We start from the raw sequence: 21,248 nt of genomic DNA, 5'->3' as shown, positions 1-21,248 counted from the left end.
TGTTAAAAATTATTTTTACATGTAATTGGAAAATAAAATATAAAATTTTTTAAAGATTCTTACTGCTTTGTCCCTGTTGGCTGAACTAGGAATAATGGAAGGAATTTGCAAAAATTTTAAATGTAAGCCTCATTTAAAAAAAATTAGCAAAACAAGAGCCATAACTGAGATTTACCTTGTTCACTAGAATCTCTTATGTAAGGTTTAAGGTGTGACATTTTGATGGGTCTCTTAAGTCTGGTACCTGTGTTGTCTCTTAAGACAGCACATCCCTTTTCTGTAATGTAGTCTATGACACAAGGACCAACCCATTCTGAATGGAAACGTCCATCCTTCCACCAATTTTTCCTTTGCCGTAGAACTTCATGTCCAACTTTAAGGTGAAATGGATTCAGTTGCTTTGGTTTCCTTTTGATGATAACTTTGTTTTTACTTTGTGTTTCATCATGAATGCGGTTATCCAACTGCATTTAAAAAAAAAAGAAAACAACAAGAAACATTACTTGAAAGGTCAAAGTACTTTTGTGACCCATTAATGAGCAAACTGCCCAAATGAAAATAAATCAGAATTTCAAGCAAAGAAATTTTGCCTTAGTAGTATGTTATATAAACGATGGGCAATTTAAAGATAATCAGTCTTTTAATTGATAAGTAATTTTAATGAGAATTACTTGGCATGTTGATGCTGTCTTGTCCACCATTATCTTATCAGCCTCTTTAACTGCACGTAAAATTTTGGCAAACATGCATATGCTATCACTACCTTCTCCTTCATGAAACACATGTGAAGTTCCAAGCTCATCTGGATTTCGATTAAACATTTGGAAATATGGTATATTTTTTGAAGGCTCCTATTTCAAGGAAAACAAATAGGTAAATCTGGTATAAGATGCATCAGATGCCAAACTAAAAATGATCAATAAACAAATTAACCAAAGAAATAAAAATTACATACCAAATTAGTCAAATTGAAGGCATATGAAATAGCTAATAAATGGTCATCCCAATCATTTGGGTGGTCGAGGCAGTATTTTGAAAGAAAAATTTTAATGGTGTTTGCAGTTCTTTCATTTACATCATCTGGTTGAGATGGGTAGAAACTGACTATTTGCTTTGTACCAAAAAGCCCAAAGAGTTCTCCATTAATCTGAAAAATAAAACAAAGTTATATTTTCTTCTACTTGTACATTTTTCTGTTGAATGATTACAGCTTTTTTTTAGTATTTAGAATTTTATTTTCCCAAATTACATGTAAAATACAAATTTTGACATCAGTTTTTTAAAAACTTTGTCTTCCAAATTCTTTCTCCCTCCTTTCCCCACTCCACCCCCCCAGCTGAGAATTCAAGCAATTCAATATAAGTTATACATGAGCAGTCATGCAAAATATTTCCATATTAGCCAGGTTGTGAAAGAAAACAGACAAAAACAAAACTTCAGATAAAGGAACTACCAAAAAAAAATTATGCTTAAATCTGTATTCAGATACCATCTTTAGAGTTGACTTGGATCATTGCATTGCTGAAAATAACCAAGTCATTCACAGCAGATCATCTCACAATATTGCTGTTATTTTGTATACAGTACATTTCACTTTGCATCAACTCATGCGGGTCCTTCCAGGTCTTTCTGATAGCATCCTGCTGATCATTTTTTTTTATAGTAAACTACATTTATAAAGTACTTTAAAGAGAAACTTCCTTACAATAGACCCATGAGGTTTATTATTGCAACAACAGCAATAGATAACATTTATATAGTACCTTATACCTGACAAAGAATCTTCTTCACAATAGCCGAGGAAAGTAAGTACCATACATTTTGTCATCATTATCATCAATGATTACAGCTTTCAATGCAATTTTGACCATGTCCCTTCCTCTGAAAATGTGTGTGAAGTCAAGTGAACAAGCATTTATTAAGAGTTTACTATGGGCCAGACTCTGTTCTAAGTGCTGAGGATGCAAAGAAAGACAAAAGACAGTCTTTGCCCTCAATGAGTTTACAATCTAATGGGAGATACATACAATCCTGTATATACAAGATGCAGAAAGGGCAGATTGGAAGTAATGGCAGACAGAAGGCTCTATTATGGAGGGGAAGTGCTATTTTCAGAAGGTAGAATTTTAGTTGAGACTTGAAAGAAGACAGGGGAGGCAGCAGGTAGAGAAAAGGAGGGAGAGAATTCTGGAATGAGGTACAGCCAGTGAAACAGCACATCGCTGAGAAATGGAGTGTCTTGTTTGAGGATTAGCAAGAAGGCCAGTGTCAGCAGACTGTAGAGTACAATGCAAGTGAGTAAGGTGTACAGAATTGGAAAGGTAGGAGGGGGTTGGGTTATGAAGGGCTTTCAAAGCCAAAAACAAGATTTTATAACTGATACTGGAGGTGAAAGGGAGCTAATGGAAGTTGCTGAGTAAGGGGGTGCCATGGAGAGACTTGTGCTTTAGAAAGATCACTTTTGCAGCTGAGGAGGGGATGGACTAGAGAAAAGCTTCTTAAACTGTGGGCCGGGACCCTATATGGGGTCATGTGACTGAATGTGGACGTCATGAAAAATTTGGCAAGAGTAAAAGGTTATGGATATCTATTTTATATACCTCTATACCCAGGGCCACATAAAAATTTCTCGGGTGAAAAGGGGTAACCAGGGGAAAAACTTTAAACCCTAGAGTGGGGAAAGAAATCTTTATTAGCTTCCTGACAGAAGAAATTAGATATACACAAAAAGGCATTAAATCATGTGCTTAAAAAAAAACAAGAAGGCCTTAGAGCAGGGAATGCTGATGTAATCTTGTCCATTTTTTACCATTTTTTGTTTGTTTGTTTGTTTGTTTTTTGCTGGGCAATGGGGGTTAAGTGACTTGCCCAGGGTCACACAGCCAAGTCAAGTGTCTGAGGCCGGATTTGAACTCGGGTACTCCTGAATCCAAGGCCGGTGCTTTATCCACTGCGCCACCTGGCTGCCCCTCATTTTTTGTATCACAAATCCTTTTTTGGAAGTCTGGTGAAGCTTATGGACCCCTTCTCAGAATGATGTGTTTAAGTGCATGAAACAAAAATGCATAAGATTACAAAGGAAACCAATTATACTGTAATATAGTTATCCATTTTTTAACCCAAATTCAGAGACCTGAAATTAAGAACCCTATATCAGAGGAGCTCATATAATGATCTTGCTAAATATCATATCCCATGCTTCTCTATATCACTTTTACTTGATTTTCAGAGGAAATGTGTTTTTTATGGGTCCTGAGTTTAAGCAATGGAAAGTCCTCAATGATGGGAGGCAATGTAATGTATATTAAAAAAAGAAAGTAGTATAAATTTGAGATAAAAATTTGTACTGTTTTCTCTTAATTCAAAAGTTCATTACAAAACACTTCACACAAATAAAATCAGATCTAAATAATTGGAAAAATAGCAATTGCTCATGGATAGGCAGAGCTAATAAAATAAAAATGACAATTCTACCTATAAATTAATTTATTCAGTGCCATACCAATCAGACTACCAAAAAATTATTTTATAGAACTAGAAAAAATAATAAGAAAATTCACCTGGAAGAACAAAAGGTCAAGAATATCAAGGGAACTAATGAAAAAAAAGCAGAGGAAGGTGGGCTAGCTCTACCAAATCTGAAGCTTTACTATAAAGCAGCAGTCATCAAATCTATTTGATACTGGCTAAGAAACAGAGTGTTGGATCAATGGAATAGGTTAGGCACAGGAGACACAGTAGTAAATGACTATAGTAAGGTACTGTTTGATAAACCCAAAGACTCTAGTTTCTGGGATAGGAACTCAGTATTTGACAAAAACTGCTAGGCAGAAACTAGGCATAGACCAACATCTTATACCTTATACAAAAATAAGGTCAAAATGGGTTCAAGATTTAGACATAAAGAGTGATATTACAGATAAATTAGGAGAGGAAGGAATAGTTTACCTCTCAGATCTATGAAGAGGAAAACAATTTATGTCCAAACAAGAGATAGAGAATATTATGAAATGCAAAATGGCTTATTTTGATTACATTAAATTAAAAAGGTTTTGTACAAACAGAAGCAATGCATCCAGAATTAGAAGGGAGCCAGAAAGCTGGGAAACAATTTTTAAAGCCAGTATTTCTGATAAAGGTCTCATTTCTAAAATATATCAGAAACTAAGTCAAATCTATAAGAATGCAAGTAGTTCCCCACTTGAGAAACCATCAAAGGATATGATCAGGCAGTTTTCAGATGAAGAAATCAAAGCTATCTATTAACATATGAAAAAATGCTCTAAGTCACTATTAATTAGAGAAATGCAAATTAAAACAACTCTGAGTTACCACCACACACCTATCAGATTGGCTAATATTACAGAAAAAGAAAATAATAAATGTTGAAGAAGCTGTGGGAAAATTGGAACACTGATACGTTGTTGGTGGAGCTGTGAACTGATCCAACCATTCTGGAGAGCAATTTGGAACTATGCCCAAAGGGCTATAAAGTTGTGCATGCCCTTTGACCCAGCAATATCAGTATTAGGTCTTTATCCCAAAGAGATCATAAAAAATGGAAAAGGACCCACATGTACAAAAATATTTATTGCTGCTCTTTTTGTGGTGGCAAGGAATTGGAAAATGAGGGGATGCCCATCAATTAGGGAATGGCTGAACAAGTTGTGGTATATGAATGTAATGGAATACTATTGTGCTGTAAGAAATGATGAGCAGGCAGATGTCAGAGAAACCTGGAAGGACTTGCATGAACTGATGCTGAGTGAGATGAGGAGAACCAGGAGAACATTGTACACAGTATCAACAACATTGTTTGTTGATCAACTGTGATCGACTTGACTCTTCTCAGCGTTCTGATCCTTCTTTCACAGCATGACTAGTAAAGAAATGTTTAATGTGATTGTACATATATAACCTATATCAGATTGCTTGCTGTCTGGGGGAGGTGGGAGGGAGGGAGAAAAATTTGGAACTAGAAATCTTATAAAAACAAATGTTGAAAACTATCTCTACATATAACTAGAAAATAATAAAATATGTTTTTGATTAAAAAAGTTTATTGGATAACCCTAATTTCTTCCTGTGTCAGGTTCTAATTTTTGTCAGACAAGATTTTAAAAATGGGTGATCTTAGAAAAATTAAACAATGCTGAAACCTATATAAAAATAATCTATTGACTCACACTAATTTGCCCTAACATATGAGTGTAAATAAATGTAAATAAATCTAAGTGTAAATAAATGAGTGTAGTTAAATAAGGAAGCCAAAAAACCATAAATGGAAAATCCATGTTGTTGTCATTGGAAATTACCATAACTTTGATGCTTATAACATTGCCATGGATTATATGTTCTCAAGGCCATACTATTTTGCAACATTTTTAACTTCTTCCATACACTGCCCAATCACTATTTTTAAAACGTCAAACAAGCAGTGTGGTTATAATGGAAAGAGCTGTAGAATTAAAGAAACCTGAGTGTAAATCCTGGTTCTACCAATTACTATGTGTATGACTAACCACAGCTCCTCTGACTCAGTTTCCTCATTTGTAGAATGGAGTTATTAATATATGCTTGACCTACTTCACAGGGTTTTAGAAAGGATTAAGTGAGACAATATAGGTGAGGCCCCTTTATAAAATGTAAAGCCCTATCTACAAATATTGACTGAGCACTTACCACATCTAGAGCATTATATATAACACGAGTACGGAATGTGATTATAGTCCTTCTGCCTTTCAAGGCTTATAATCTGACTGGTGGCTATAGTCATATTTTCTAGAATTTGGGAGGTAGCTTCTCTTACCTGATGAATAAATTCATCTCCTTGATCCATCACTATTTTCTGAGGGGGACCATATAAGAAAAATATATTAATAATTGCTTTAGAAATTTCAGGTGCAGAAACATCATGGAGAGGTAAAATCACTATCCATTTTGTGAACAAATCGGTCATAATTATTGCATACAGATGACTTCGACGGCTGGAATGAAAAGGTCCCATTAAATCCACGGTAACAACACTCCATGGTTCTTCCACCTTAAGAGGTTGATATTTATGTGCTAAGACAGTTGAGTTTTTTGCCACTTGACAATGCTGACAAGAATACACCTAAAGATAATAATAATAAAGAGGAAAGGTGATTATATATAGAAAAAATTTTAGAATTATTTAAATCTTGATAATATTTTTCTAAAATAAATACAATATAAATTTCATTTCATTTAAACATTTTAACCTACAGAAAAAATTTCTGACATTTAATATAGATCCAGGTGCAACAGGAGTAGGAGAGAGGGAGGAATGATCAATGAAAGCCTAGTCCTTTTGAACACAGGCAGCAAACCCTGTGTTCAACAATCTCCTCTCCCATGGATTCTGGAGCATGTACATTCTGTAACTAGTTATGGTCTGATAACCATGTAGTGAAGAGATGGATTTTTGACTGGTTGCTGAGCCAGAATTGAGGGTGCATTTAAAAGGTACTAACTAAACAAAGCAAACTTTGTTTCTGAGTGAGATAGACATGCTGTGAGCCTCAGCCTTCCCTTCTCTATCAACCCCAGCCTGATATATGGCCTGTGAATATGGGCTTCTGTTCTTTGACTCTTCATACTTGATTTTTCCTGCTCTTATGTGAAGTATTATAAGGCCAGACTATGATCTTGTGAGCTTTGAAAGGTCAGGAAAGTGAGTGACCAGAGGTCCAGGAACTGGAGCCCATGGCAAAATCTATGGTCACCTGAGCTCAGGGCGAAATGATTGACTTGATCCAGCATAGTAGTAGACTAAAGGCAGTGAAGAGGGAAGGGCAGGACCTCATCAGGTTAGTACCTTCTGTAATCATTGTTAGTGCCTGTGCAGCTGCCAATTAAATGGCTCTTCTTCATCACATGGTAAAGCCGACCAAACTTGTTTATTCTGTGAATCCCTCATGAGAATCAGGCAACGTAAACTCACTGTGCATGTTCATAAGTATTGACTTCACTGACCAATCCCAATGCCCCATATATTGAGCACTGAGTAAAACTGTTCATCTATAATAAGGGAGTAATATCTTAATTCTTATTTTCAAATGATCAATTTAGAGTGCCCTCTTTGGGTAGTTTTTCTAGCCTCATTATACCTTCTAATACTCTGTAATCTAGCTCACTTGGCCTCCTACCTGTTCTTCACATAGGATACTCCCTGTCCTGTCTCCATACATTTTTCCAGATAGCAATCTTCCTTGAATGTACTCCTTCATCACCTCTGATTCACAGAATCTCTTTCTTCAAGATATAGGTCAAAAATTATCTTCTATAAGAAACGTTCCCTCATTTCCTCAACTGCTATTGCGCTCACTGGATCACAGATTAAAGTTGGGAGGACCCTTAAAGTACACTGAGTCTAACCTTTCATTTTATAGATGAAGTAATTGAGGCACAGAGAGATTAGGTGATTTGCCTAGAGTTATATAGTTAATAAGTGTATCATATAAGATCTGAACTTCCTGACTGCCCCCCCACCCCATGCCCATTTCATCAAGTCTCAGAAAGACATCTAAATGAGAGCCACAGCTGGTAAAGAAAAACAAAAAAGATGAGCATACTCTGAAAAATTAAGTAGAGAAAAAGGAATAGTGCCCAATTTTTCAAATGAACATAAATGAGAAGGACACTGAATCCAGTCCATCAGCACATAGGTTGTGTACAGACCCCAATGATGGACAATGAGCTAATCCAAGAACTGAAAAGGAGGGGAAGTATGTAATGGATTAAATCAAGGAAGGTGCGCTGTAATGTCAAGGATCTCAAGTTACTCCCAGACACAAAGACCCAATGAAAAAACATAAAACAAAAACAAAAAGAATTCAGTATTTTCCTGATGGCTACGAATCACAAAGAACAGAATTTTCTACAAAGCAAAACTTCGGTAAGACCAAAAGGCAGTTGTGTGTGCAGTGGCTGCAGCATATAGATGCAACACTATGCAGTGACAATGATTCATGAATGAGAAGTACGACAAAAGACATCAGCCAAGAAAAAAGGATGATAGGAGGAAGTATGCAAGACAAATAACCAGAGGGAGGAATGGAAAGGCCAAGAATACATTCATGAACTATTTAAGACCCAGAGGAAGTCCTCTGGCACATCAGGAGGAACCTTGATATAGGATCTAGGGAAAGTCTTGGACAAGAATTGCACAGGGTGTGGAGTCAATAGGGTGCAATCTGTACCAGTGGAGGGAGTAGCAACACCAGTGAGAAATGTTTTAAAATGTTTCATTTTTTTACTTTGCATATGGTGACACATCTTCCTAAATTCTCTTTTGAATCTCCACTGTCATCTTTGTCTTTTACTGGGGAACAATGGAATAGGAAGAAAAAGTTAGCAATACATGACAGTACCAATAGAGGCAAGTGCCATCCCTACATGACAACCTGGGATTCCAAGATTCCCAAAGATAATGAGCCTGAGACACAATGAACTCTGACCCCATTTAATCTCTGCCATCCCACAGGAGTTCATGCATGAAAACCTGCACCAAAATAGTCTTTTCTATGAAGGCAACATTTTTGCAATGTAAAAATTCTTATGACACAGACTGATTTTTGCCCATAATTAAACAATATCATACAAAATACTTCTTTTGCGTTCCAAATATACCAACCCCCCCACACAGATTTTTCTGGAGAATATTTCAAAAGAAACAAAAATCACCTTTCACATTATAATTTTTAACTGGCTCTTTCTTATCTTTGCTGTCTTTTTATCCTTTACTACCCTTCACACGATCAATGACCCAGGGTGACTGGACTTTGTGCAGTTCCTCTTACATGGCACGCTATCTCCTGACTCTGCCTTTTCATTACCTGTCCCTCTTACCTCGTATTTTCTCCATTTTTGCCTCCTGTCTTTCCTGGCTTCCTTCAGGATTTAGGTCAAATCCCACCTTCTATAGGAACCCTTTCCCAGTTCCTATGCATTGCTAGTGTCTTTTCTCTAAGATTAACTTCCATTTACACTATATATCCCTTGTTTGTACAATTTTTTGCACACTCTCCCCATTAAAATGCCAATTCCTTTTGAGGGTAAGGACTGTTTTTGCCTTTCTTTGAATCCCTAGTGATAAGCAAAGTTCCTGGTACATATTAAGTGCCTACAATAGGGTTACTTGTTGACTGACTGAATTTTGTCTAATTGGAAATGAAAAACTATGATTTTGAAAAATGACACCATCATGCTTCTTGAACTACAGCAAATGATCTTTATGACAGTATGATTATTCAACGATAGTTAATCTAGGCCAAAATCTACCTTTGGTATGTGCATTACAACAATACTATTTAAAGAGTCTAACCCTAAAACCATACCCACTGTTTGACATCATTGGTCACAGATGTCCAATAGTAACCAGATTCTACTAGAGTAAGAGTTCTGGATATGCCATGATGAGCCCCAGTGTTATTTTCATGGCATTCTCTTAGGACTTTGTTCTTCTCCTCTTCTGAGATAATTACCAAACGATTTTGTTTCTTGTCCTTTCCAACATAGAATAACTTTTTCTCTAGAAGAAATGATAAAAGATAGAATGTTACTTTTTAAAGATGTAGAACAAGTAAAATATTCTTGTTTTCTCATCTATGGTCTGTTTCACTGTACATGAACTGAGGGAATTACTGGAAAGGGTAGGCCCAAGGATAAAGGTGTAAGAATACTCTTGACCTACTTAGGGAATTTCTATTTCTATATCTTTGAGTAAAACTCACAAATAGTTGTAAAAATTTATACTATGAAGTTGGCTTAGTAGACCTACAGAAATATATTGTTTAACTTATATTCATATGTCTTCATCTAAAGGGAAACATATTAGAGAAACAAAGAACAAGCACATTCAGCTTTTAGGAAATGATCCATAGTTGCCTTTTTCCATGTTATTTTATCCCCTTGGGAAATTTGGGGTTTCTTTTGTGGATACAGTCTGTTACTTCATTGGTAATGGGGAATGAGGAAATTCCCTCAACCAATGAAATCTGAATCTGTTTTGCAATTTATAGACTTAAAGAACTGTCTGGGAGCACGGAGAGAGGTTGTGACTTGTCCAAAGTCACAGAGGCCAGAAATGTTTGAGATAGGACTTGATCTCAGGTTTTCTTGATTCCAAAGTCAGCTGTTTAGCCTATCTCTATGTTCCTGCAGCAATTTTAGGGATATTCATAATCAGTGCTTGACATATACATATACATACATACATACAGATACATACATATATATATATATACACACACACATACACACATACATACATACATATGTATATATATATATATATACATACATATGTATATATATATATATATAAATAGTTGGGCAGAGGGAAGAAAGATCCACAGGAACAATGTCATTCTTTAAATGAAAGTTGTTTAATGATGGTCATCTTAAGAGCAGCATTTACAACCAAACATTTAAAGAAAAATTAATTCCAATACTATACAAATTATTTGGGAAAATATGTAAAGAAGGAGTTCTACCAAATTCCTTTTATGACACAAATATGGCGTTAATACCAAAACCAGACAGAGCCAAAACAGAGAAAGAAAATTATGGACCAATTTCCCTAACGAATATTGGTGCAATAATCTTAAATAAGATATTAGCAAGGAGATTACAGCAAGTAATCACCAGGATAATACACTATGACCAGGTGGGATTTATACCAGGAATGCAGGGCTGGTTCAACATTAGTAAAACTATCAACATAATCAACCACATCAATAAGAAAACTAACCATAATCATATGATTATCTCAATAGATGCAGAGAAAGCTTTTGACAAAATACAGCACCCATTCCTAATAAAAACACTAGAGAGCATGGGAGTAGGTGGAGCTTTCCTTAAAATAATAAGCAGTATCTACCTAAAACCATCAGCAAGCATTACATATAATGAAGATAAGTTAGAGGCATTCCCAATAAGATTAGGGGTTAAACAGGAATGTCCATTATCACCTCTATTATTTAATGTTGTACTAGAAATGTTAGCTTTAGCAAACAGAGAAGAAAAAGGAATTAAAGGAATTAGAAGAGGCAAGGAGGAAACAAAACTGTCATTCTTTGCAGATGATATGATGGCATACTTAGAGAATCCTAGAGAATCAACTCAAAAATTACTTGAAACAATTAACAACTTTAGCAAAGTAGCAGGATATAAAATAAATCCGCATAAATCATCAGCATTTCTATACATGACAAAGTCAAGCAGCAAGAGTAGAAAGAGAAATTTCATTTAAAGTAACAGTAGACAATATAAAATACTTGGGAATCTACTTGCCAAGACAAATCCTGGAACTGTATGAACACAATTACAATGCACTTTTCACACAAATCAAATCAGATCTAAATAATTGGAAAAATATCAATTGCTCATGGATAGGCAGAGCTAATATAATAAAAATGACAATTCTACCAAAATTAATTTACTTATTCGGTGCCATACCAATCAGACTACCAAAAAATTATTTTATAGGGCTAGAAAAAATAATAACAAAATTCATCTGGAAGAACAAAAGGTCAAGAATATCAAGGAAACTAATGAAAAAAAAAATGCACAGGAAGGTGGGCTAGCCCTACCAAATCTGAAGCTTCACTATGAAGCAGCAGTCATCAAAACTATTTGATAGTGGCCAAGAAATAGAGTGGTAGATCAGTGGAATAGGTTAGGCACAGGAGACACAGTAGTAAATGACTATGGTAATGTACTGTTTGATAATTCCAAGGGACTCACGATGGAAAATGCTCTCCAAATCCATAAAAAAAGAACTATGGAATTTAGATGCAGATTGAACCATACTATTTCTATTTTATTTGTTTTCCCCTTTTGTTCTGATTCTTCTTTCACAGCATGACTAATGCAAAAATATGTTTAATGTGATTGTACATATATAACCTATATCAGATTGCTTGCTGTCTTGGGGAGGAGGGAGGGAGGAGGAGGAAGAAAAATTTGAAACAAGAAATCTTATAAAAACAAATGTTAAAAACTATCTCTACATGTAACTGAAAAAATAATAAAATACTTTTATGGGAAAAAAAGAGCAGCATTTACAGTTTCTTTTTTTTGTTTGTGATTAAATTAAACTCACATGAGAGGAGTCATTATTCGTGGTCCCAAACAAACTTCTCTAAGTACTTATTGAATCAATAAAGAAATGCCGACATACAAATTTACTGAATATATTTCACTGGGATGTTGAGTACTCTTTGCTAGGGAATAAGGAGGTTGAAAGAAAGGGAATGGATATTACTTAAGGAAAGATGCTGCTTAAAACAATATAGGCGGGGGCAGCTAGGTGGCGCAGTGGATAGAGCACCGGCCCTGGATTCAGGAGGACCTGAGTTCAAATCCGGTCTCAGACACTTAACACTTACTAGCTGTGTGACCCTAGGCAAGTCACTTAACCCCAATTGCCTCACCAAAAAACAAAAACAAACAAACAAAAAAACACCGAATATAGGCAAAATGAAAACTTTTTTTTTTTCTGGTAACAGAAAAAAAAATTAGGTTGTTAAGCAGAAATTCTGAATTTCTAAGACTTTCCCAAAGGTAAAATGTGGAGAAGACAAATTTAAGATATCAACTTTACCTTTGAATTCAAATTTTTTTGCTGCTCTTCTTATTCCACTTCTCTCACTTGGCAATGTAGTTGGATGATATTCACCTGTTCGCTTGTAATATGCAATCTGCTTTAGATGAAGACCACCATTTTTGCCACTACGAACCATTCTTAAACTGAGAGAAAAAAGATTTAAAGATATAATAGTTAGTTTGGTTATTATTATATTTCCATCCTAGACTTGTTTCTGTCCTAAATTATGTTATCAATATAGGTTTGTAATTTTTATGTGACCTTGAAAAGATTTCTGAATAGATTTTTATATTAATAGGGTTTAAAAATTTCTTCAACAGGGTGGCTAGGTGATGCAGTAGAAAAAGCACTAGCCCTGGATTCAGGAGGATCTGAATTAAAATCTGGCCTCAGACACATGGCACTTACTAGCTGTGTGACCCTGGGCAAGTCATTGCCCCACCAAAAAAAATACTTCAACAAATATATTCCAAGTTAAATACATAGAAATTTTTAAAAGTAACAATCTGGAAAAATATTTTGAGATAATCCATGTGATAATTAAGATATCTGTCCATACTTCATAAATACAACTCTATGTGGGCCTTGATTTTTGTAAGGAGGTGACTCTCCCCACCCCCAATTTCTTCTATATTATAAGGAATGTGAAAGATAGCATAGTATAATAGAAAGAAAGTTTGGAGTCAGAAGAGATCTAGATTCAAATCCAGGCTCTACTATTTGATTACTTATGCCATTAAAGGAAATCACCTGACCTCTCTAACCTTCCATTATCTCATCTGTAAAAATTCTTGTTTAGTAATTTTCAGTTGTTCCCAACTCTTCATGACACCATTTGTGGTTTTCTTGGCAAAGATATTGGACTGGTTTGCCAATTCTTTTCCAGCTCATTTTACAGATGAGGAAACTAAGACAAAAGAGGGTTAGGTGACTTGCCCAGGATCACACAGCTAACAAGTGTCTGAGGCTAGACTTGAACTCAGAAAGGTGAGTCTTTCTGACTCCATGTGGGGCACTCTATCCACTGTACCACCTAGTTGCTATAAGATGTATATGTGTGTGTTTGTTATGTATACATGTGTGTATATACACACACAGCACTTTCCACTTTAAAGGTCTAATACATGTCAGGTCTCATTATTATTTTAAGGAATAGACAAGCTACCTTGGCACAACAAAGAGGATCTTGAGTACTTCTTTTATGACATAAATAATTAGAAAACATTGCTTTGTTTTTTCTTAAACAAATGGTTATACTTTATCTTCTACTTTTGGAATACTAAAAGTAATTATGACTGCCTCATCTGATCACTCAGAAATCCCTATCAAGAATGTTGAAAAGATCCCATTGAGACCAAAGGAACTATTAGAAAGAAGCTGAGAAGCTTGACACAATGAACCACTGCTGACAATGGCCCACAGGGTGAGGCATTTTAATTAACTTCCCTCCTCAGTAGACCTAAGTCCTACTAACATCTGACAATAAGCCAGCACTTCTCCAGCCTCTCATATAACCTACCTACCTATCTACCTACCTCTCCCCCTCTCCCTCTCCCCCCTCCTCTCCCTTTCCCCCCTCTTTCTATCTCTTGGGTTAATACACCTTAATAAGGATGCTAACCTAATTCTAGAGCTGACTTGAGATTATATACTTAGACATACTATAATTGAGAATAGATGTTTTTATATAATGATTTCAATCCCAGCCTTATTACTTCTTAGGAGGCTTCCAATCATCTCTAGAGATGTTAGAAACTTATTTTAATTTCTCAGGACTAAATTAATTTAAATTATTTTTAATTTAAAAGTCAGATGGGAGAGGTAGCATGATAGATAATGGTTGTGAAGATCCAAATGATTCATAGAAATTGAGTAGACAATTAGTGATCTAATTTTAAATCTTAGTCCCATTTTACAAATGAGGAAATTGAGTCCTAGCAGGAGTAAAGTGACATGCCCAATTAACAAGCCCAAGTAACACTATTGGGAATAAAACTCAGGTCTCCTAATTTTTAATCTAATACTTTTTCAGGATGCACGACCACCTTGCATATAAGTAAAAGCCCTTCCAAAACAAAACCCTACCTTTTCTCCAAAATCCACCCCTCTTTTGAACATTACTCTTTCTGTCGAGGGCAACAACATTTTTCTAGTTACCAAAGTACACAACTATCCTTACCTTATCCTTGACTCTTCATTCTCCCTCACCCTACATAACCAACCAATCTTGTCATTTTTATTTACAAAACCTCTCACATATTTTCCTCTCTCTCTCCACACATGAACACTACTCTAAATCAGGCAATTGTTACAATTTGTTCCTAATTCAAGTCTCTCCTCACACCAAGCCATCCTCAGATACAAAAATGATTTTGCTAAATCTAAGATGTGACATCACTCTCCGAGTCAAAAAGTTCCACTGGCTCCCTACTGCCTTTGGAATAAAAAGCAGACTCCTCTCTCTGGCTTTTAAAGCCCTTCACAATCTGCCTCCTACTTACTTTTACTGCAATCTGTGGCCTAGCTACATTGGCTTTTTCTATGCACCTCGGATGACACTCCCATCTTCCGTTTTCATGATGGTATGGTTCTCTGTCCCCCATGCCCCTTCTCTGTACTTCTTTCCCTCCTTTGCTTCTTAGTGTTTTCCTCAAAAACAAATGCCATCTTCTACATAAAATCTTTCCTGATTCCCCCAGCTACTAACTAGTGTCTTGCTCCCCCAAAATATATTTATTTTTGAGTATGTAGGACCCCTTTACCCAAGGAATTCAAGTATAGCTGAAATGCACTGAGAAATCTTCAATGCATTCTGATTCAGTAGGTATAGGGGCTGAGACTGAGTCTAAGGAAAAGGATAACTGAAATCTCCAGTCAAAAAAATTAACAAGTTAACAAGACTACCAGCTGGAGGCTTGAGCTAAACACAAGAGATTTTTTTTTGATGGATATTATAGCTGCCCCCAAAAGGAGAAAATAAAAGAACTAAGCTCACCCTGGACATAGGATAAGCCAGCAGTTTCTGGTGGGCAAAGTTTTTTGAAAAGTAGTCTGTTGTGTTTAAGAAAGGAGTCTCAAGATAATTCCCTTTCCACTGTTTCATCTTTGAAAGAATCCTATTCCCTTCTGAGGAGTAAAGAAAGGGCTGACTAAGGGTAGGATCATGAGAGATGTCTGAAGGAAGGAGTTAGGAAAAATTGGCACCATTTACACAAGAGTAGGAACCAGATTAAGGGAATATATAGTTCTTCTCCTCAACCAAACACCTGTCCCCAACCAATGATTATATATATATATGTATATGTATATATGTATATAAGCACATACATATAGATACCTATATATGTGTATAATATGTACATGTCTCTTCCCCCACCCCACCATGAATACAAACCAGCTCCTTTAGGGTGAAGACTGATTCACGATGGAATGTTAGAATTAGAAGGCCATCTATAATCCAATGAATCCACAAAAGGAATTTCCACTATAGAATATGTGAAAAACGGACATTTCTCTAATCCATAGTGATTATGGGCATTTTTTCATGTGATTCTACATAGCTTTGATTTCTGCATCTGAAAACTGTTCATATCCTTTGACCATTTTTCAATTGGAAAATGACATATTATAAATTTGGTTCAGTTCTCTATAGATTTGAGGAATGAGGACTTTATCAGAGGCTCATGTAAAAAAATCTCCCCCAGCTTCCTGTTTTCCTTCTAATCTTGACTGCATTGGTTTTGTGCAAAACTCTTAATTTAATATAGTCAAAATTATCCATTTTATATCTTGTAATGCTATCTTATTTGATCCGTACATGATAAACTACTCCTTGCTCTCCTAATTTGCTTATGGTATCACCCTTTGTGTCTAGTTATTTCTTTATGTCTAGTCCATTTTTGACCTTATCTTGCTGTAAAGTGTAAGATGCTGGTCTGTACCTAGGTTTTCCTATATCCTTTTCTAGTTTTCCCAGCAGTTTTTGTCAATTAGGGAGATCTTATCCCAGTGAGGATCTAGTGTCTTTAGGATTACCAAACACTAGTTTATTGTGGTCACTTTCTACTGTATATTGTATACCTAATCTATTTCTTAACTAATACCAGGATAGTTTTGATGATTGTCACTTTAAAATATAGTTTGAGATCCCGCATGGGCTTTTTGTCAATGCTGGAAAGCCACAGGAGTTCTGCTGCGTATTTTCAGCTGATTCCTGGGCAGAATTCCTGGTATTTTTCAGGTATTATAATTTCCCTTTCCCCATTTTATTTCCTTTCCCTTGATCCTACTGATCCTGTTTGTGTTTGTTTGTTTTTTTAAGTTCATTCTTGTTAAAATAAATCTTGTTCTGTTTTGAGGGAGGCTGCCGGTTTCCTTTCTTGCCCCAATATTGCGGCGAGTCGCTTGGCTAGCACTCCCCAATTAAAAATTGGTCCCCACAAATGTTTGGTAAAATTCACTTATGAATCCATCAGGTCCCAAGGATTTTTTCTTAGGGAGTTCACTGATGACTTATTCAATTGCTTTTTCAAAATTGGGGTTATTTTAAAATTCTACTTCCTCTTCTGTTAATCTGGGAAATTTATATTTTTGTAAATATTCATCCATTTCACTTAGATTGTCAGATTTACTGAGATACAATTGGGCAAAATAGCTCCTAATTATTGCTTTAATTTCCTTTTTGTTGGTGATAGTCAATTTTCATTTTTGATACTGGTAATTTGGTTTTCTTCTTTCTTTTTAAAAATCAAATTAACAAATGATTTATCTTTTTTTTTCATAAAACCTGCCCTTATTTTTATGTTCAATGGCTTTCTTACTTTCAATTGTATTTAAAAAATAAAAATATGATTGCTAAATTTAATTGAAAATGGTTATGTAATTCAATGAACAATAAATATTTCTCATACTGTTTACTAATGAGCCTGAAGGTCTTATGAAGAGAAAAATATAAAAATGGCAGAAAAGCACAGAGTAAATTTTCCTGTTTTACTGTCTGTGGTAGTTGTACACAATCTGTATATTCAGCCACAGTGGAGAACCATTGGCAATGAATTAACATCAAATCAAAAAAAAAAAATATATATATATATAGCTTTTTAATCTAATATGTCCAATAATGTATAATGCATGATAAAATTGATTGTTTGTCTATATTAGCATAGTGAACAAAAAAATAAATTATGTCTATGTTCTTAGGATTTATTTTTAACAATTATTATTTTTATAACAATGGCTATTAGGGATAATTGGCCAAAATAAAAGCCTAAAGAGACAGGCAAGCTAAAATGTTAATACCAGTTCTGATTATGAAAAGGTACTTGATCTGGTATCAGACAAAGAAAAAATACAAAGATGAAAGTAGTCACCTCTACACTGAATTTCTTTCTAGTAATTCTTATGAAAGCTATTTATGTTTCAAATTTAAACAAGAAACAATAGTTGTGTGATTATTATAAAATTACAGACCATGATGAATTTAAAAACAAAATAGGGCATGGAAATTAATGAGGCCCATGCTCCACTCAATCCCTATGATTCCTCAGATCAACCTTCCATTTCTTGATCACTCCTTCCAATATATTTTGTCTCCCTTTAATGGAATATAACTTCCTTAAGAAGTTTTCAAAAATTTAATTTTATTATTTTTTTCAATTAACATGCATTTATTATCTCATTTCCTCATCTTAGGTAAGTAATAAAAAGGGAAACCTTAGTAATATACACAGTCAAACAAAGCAAATTCCCTCATTAGCTATGTCCAAGGACATGTCTTCATATTCTACATTTTAAGTCCATTACCTCTAAGTAGTGTGCTTCATTTTGGTGTTCTGGAATCATTGGTCTATCCTTCACTACACTGATCAGATTTATAGTCTTTCAAAGTAAGTTGTTATTGTTGTTTTTAAAAATAATGCTAGGGGGCAGCTAGGTGGCGCAGTGGAAAAAACACTGGCCCTGGAGTCAGGAGGACCTGAGTTCAAATGTGACCTCACTCATTTGACACTTACTAGCTGTGTGACCCAGGGCAAGTCACTTAACCCTCATTGCCCTGCAAAAACAAACAAGCAAACAAAATAATAATGCTCATTGTATAAGTTATCATCTTGGTTCTGCTCACTCTGCATCATATAAGTCTTCCATTTTTTTCTGAAACTGTTTCATAATTACTTATGGTACAATAATGTTCCATTATATTCATATACCATAATTCTCTAGCCATTCCTTAATAGGCTATTCTAAAAAAAATTAACTATAAATATTCTTGTATATATGGATCCTTTTCCTCTGTTGATCTGTTTGGAGTATAGTCCTATGTCTTAATGCAAATGAAGAGACATTTAAAAAGTGGGGTCATTACAGTCTACTAGTGGTATTTCTGTGTCCAAGGGCATACACTGTTCAATGACTTTAGGGGTATGCTTCCAAATTGCTTTCCAGAAGGACCGGATATGTCTTGATGCAAATTTAGAAACATTCAGACACTGGAGTCATTACAGCCTAGTGTGGAAAGTTCAAAATTAACATTACCTCTGATATCTACTGTGTTGACTTTACAATGTAATTGATTTCATGCTGCATTGATTTTTATAACTGAGTTAATACCTGCCTGAATTTACCTTCAGGAATGCAGTTTTCCCTCCAAGTTAGTTTAAAGGTATAATTAATGAAAAGGAAAGTTGTTTTATCACTTATACTGTTAGACAGACCCTGGGGACATCTGCTTGAGGTCTGTAATCCCTAACCAGCTTAACCTGGTGCCATCCCTCAAAAGATATGTTGTCTGTCCTTGCCCTTCCTAGTACAGTTAAGAGATTTGATCTCCTCGATGGAGTACAGGAAGTCTGTTAGAACTGATCTCTTAGCAAAGATTACAAGAGACAGAGGAGTGCCATAAAATAATTAACATTCCTTAATTGTCAGAGAGAGGAGTGATTAGCCTCACCAGAATGCCTGTCCATTTTTCTTAGTACAGCCAATTGTAATGTTTTAGGACTACTGCATGTCAGAAAAGAAGGTAACCCCCTTCTTATTGGGATCACTGGCTTTACTGAGGCTGCCAGTCTGACCTGCTCTGTTAACAGTTAGATATGTCACTGTTAATACTTTTCTGGCTCAGAGTCTGTACCTCAGTGTACCTTTATTAAATTCACTCATGATACTAGTAGTGGTAAAGATTTATATCCAGAGGTATACAGTGTTCAGTGACTTTTGGAGGCATAGTTCCAAATTGTTTCCTGGAAGAGTTTGGTCAATTTACAATTCTAGCAATCAATAGTGAATTAGTAGGGGGACAGCTAGGTGGCACAGTGGATAAACACTGGCCCTGGATTCAGGAGTTCCTGAGTTCAAATCTGGCCTCAGACACTTGACACTTACTGGCTGTGTGACCCTGGGCAAGTCACTTAACCCCCATTGCCCCGCAAAAAAAAAAAAATAGTGAATTAGTGTTTCTGTGTCATGTGAGCAACAAGAAGGAGGATTAGACATTTTCTCTGATCCCAAAAAGCTCTTGAATCTCTCTAAAACATAAATTATGAACCAAAGATAAAGGAACTTCAGTTGTCTACATGGACTAGGACATACAGAATTAAAAACAAAACAAAACAAAACAAACAAACGAAAAACCAATGACAAACAAACATGAACTGATGCTTACCAAACCTGGGCTCAGCACCTCCTACACTGCAAATAACTGCACTAGCAGAACAAAGGACATGATGCAGGCTTACAACAAAACACATATCCATAATCCTGTACTGCCTTCCTCTTTCCAGTGCCATGAAAACTTTGGATGTAAGCTGCAAAATTTGCCCTGGCTACAACAAACAGCCAGGAGGCTATCCTTATCAGGAGCAAAAGCTAGCTATAGCACTAGGGCTGCAAAACTCCAAACTGCTGGTGCCAAGGAAGAAAACCCTTGTAGCATCGACTCTATAAAGCTCTGAACAGTGAATGCTGAGACTAAGAAATAAGAGAGGGAGCTGAATAGTACACCAGGAGAGTAAACTATGTATGGTAAGGGGTTGTACAGCACTCTACCAAGCTGGAAGGTAAAAGCACAGCTTCCAAGTGGAGTTAATTTTAATCACTTGTAGAAGTCATTGGGGGGGGGGGGGGAGGCAGCTAGGTGGTGCAATAGATAAAACACTGGCCATGGATGCAGAAGGACCTGAGTTCAAATCCAGCCTCAGACACTTGATACTTGCTAGCTGTGTGACCCAGGGCAAGTCACTTAGACCTCACTGCCCCGCAAAAAAAAAAAAAAAAAGAAGTCAGTTGGGACAAAGAGAGACTAGTGAACCATAATTATTCAGTGTGAGAGGAAGCTAAGATGCTTTGAGATCCAGCCCCACCACCCCAACCACAGAGGGGAATGATTGAAGAAGTGAGTGATAGAAAAAAGAAGGGGGAGGGGAGAGACTGAAATTATCAAAGATTTCAGGAAGAAAAAAACTCAAAGTCTTTTACAATAAACAGATAGATTAATAGGAAATACATTAACAAAAGAAAGAAATATTACTTTCAAATATAATAAAGGAGTTAAGACAGCTGAATAAATGCTGCAAAACAAAGGAAAAAGATCCAACATGACAAGTTAAAGGACCCTGTGGAA

The 21,248-nt window shown here is 35.7% G+C and overlaps 1 protein-coding gene across 10 annotated transcripts in view; it reads right to left on the bottom strand.

Annotated features, from left to right (window-relative positions):
* GIN1 (gypsy retrotransposon integrase 1) overlaps positions 1–21,248 on the bottom strand; it is a 45,974-nt gene that overhangs the window by 14,046 nt on the left and 10,680 nt on the right. For 5 of the 10 annotated variants that reach the window (XM_043978651.1, XM_043978123.1, XM_043978200.1 and 2 more), the window contains exons 2-7: positions 12,629–12,774; positions 9,360–9,553; positions 5,810–6,115; positions 956–1,147; positions 672–851; positions 176–464 (exon numbers count right to left, since the gene is read on the bottom strand). In XM_043978651.1, the coding sequence (XP_043834586.1) occupies positions 176–464; positions 672–851; positions 956–1,147; positions 5,810–6,115; positions 9,360–9,553; positions 12,629–12,767 (1,300 nt within the window). In that variant the 5' untranslated portion in view covers positions 12,768–12,774. Of the gene's footprint in view, positions 1–175; positions 465–671; positions 852–955; positions 1,148–5,809; positions 6,116–8,279; positions 8,345–9,359; positions 9,554–12,628; positions 12,775–21,248 lie in introns of those variants that run through there. The other 5 variants (XM_043978434.1, XM_043978497.1, XM_043978579.1 and 2 more) reach the window with 5 other exon arrangements.

The sequence above is a fragment of the Dromiciops gliroides genome, chromosome 1, assembly GCF_019393635.1.
Source record: "Dromiciops gliroides isolate mDroGli1 chromosome 1, mDroGli1.pri, whole genome shotgun sequence".
Taxonomy (NCBI): Eukaryota; Metazoa; Chordata; class Mammalia; order Microbiotheria; family Microbiotheriidae; genus Dromiciops; species Dromiciops gliroides.
Note: the sequence above shows the minus strand (reverse complement) of the source record. Positions and strands in the feature narration are given on the sequence as shown.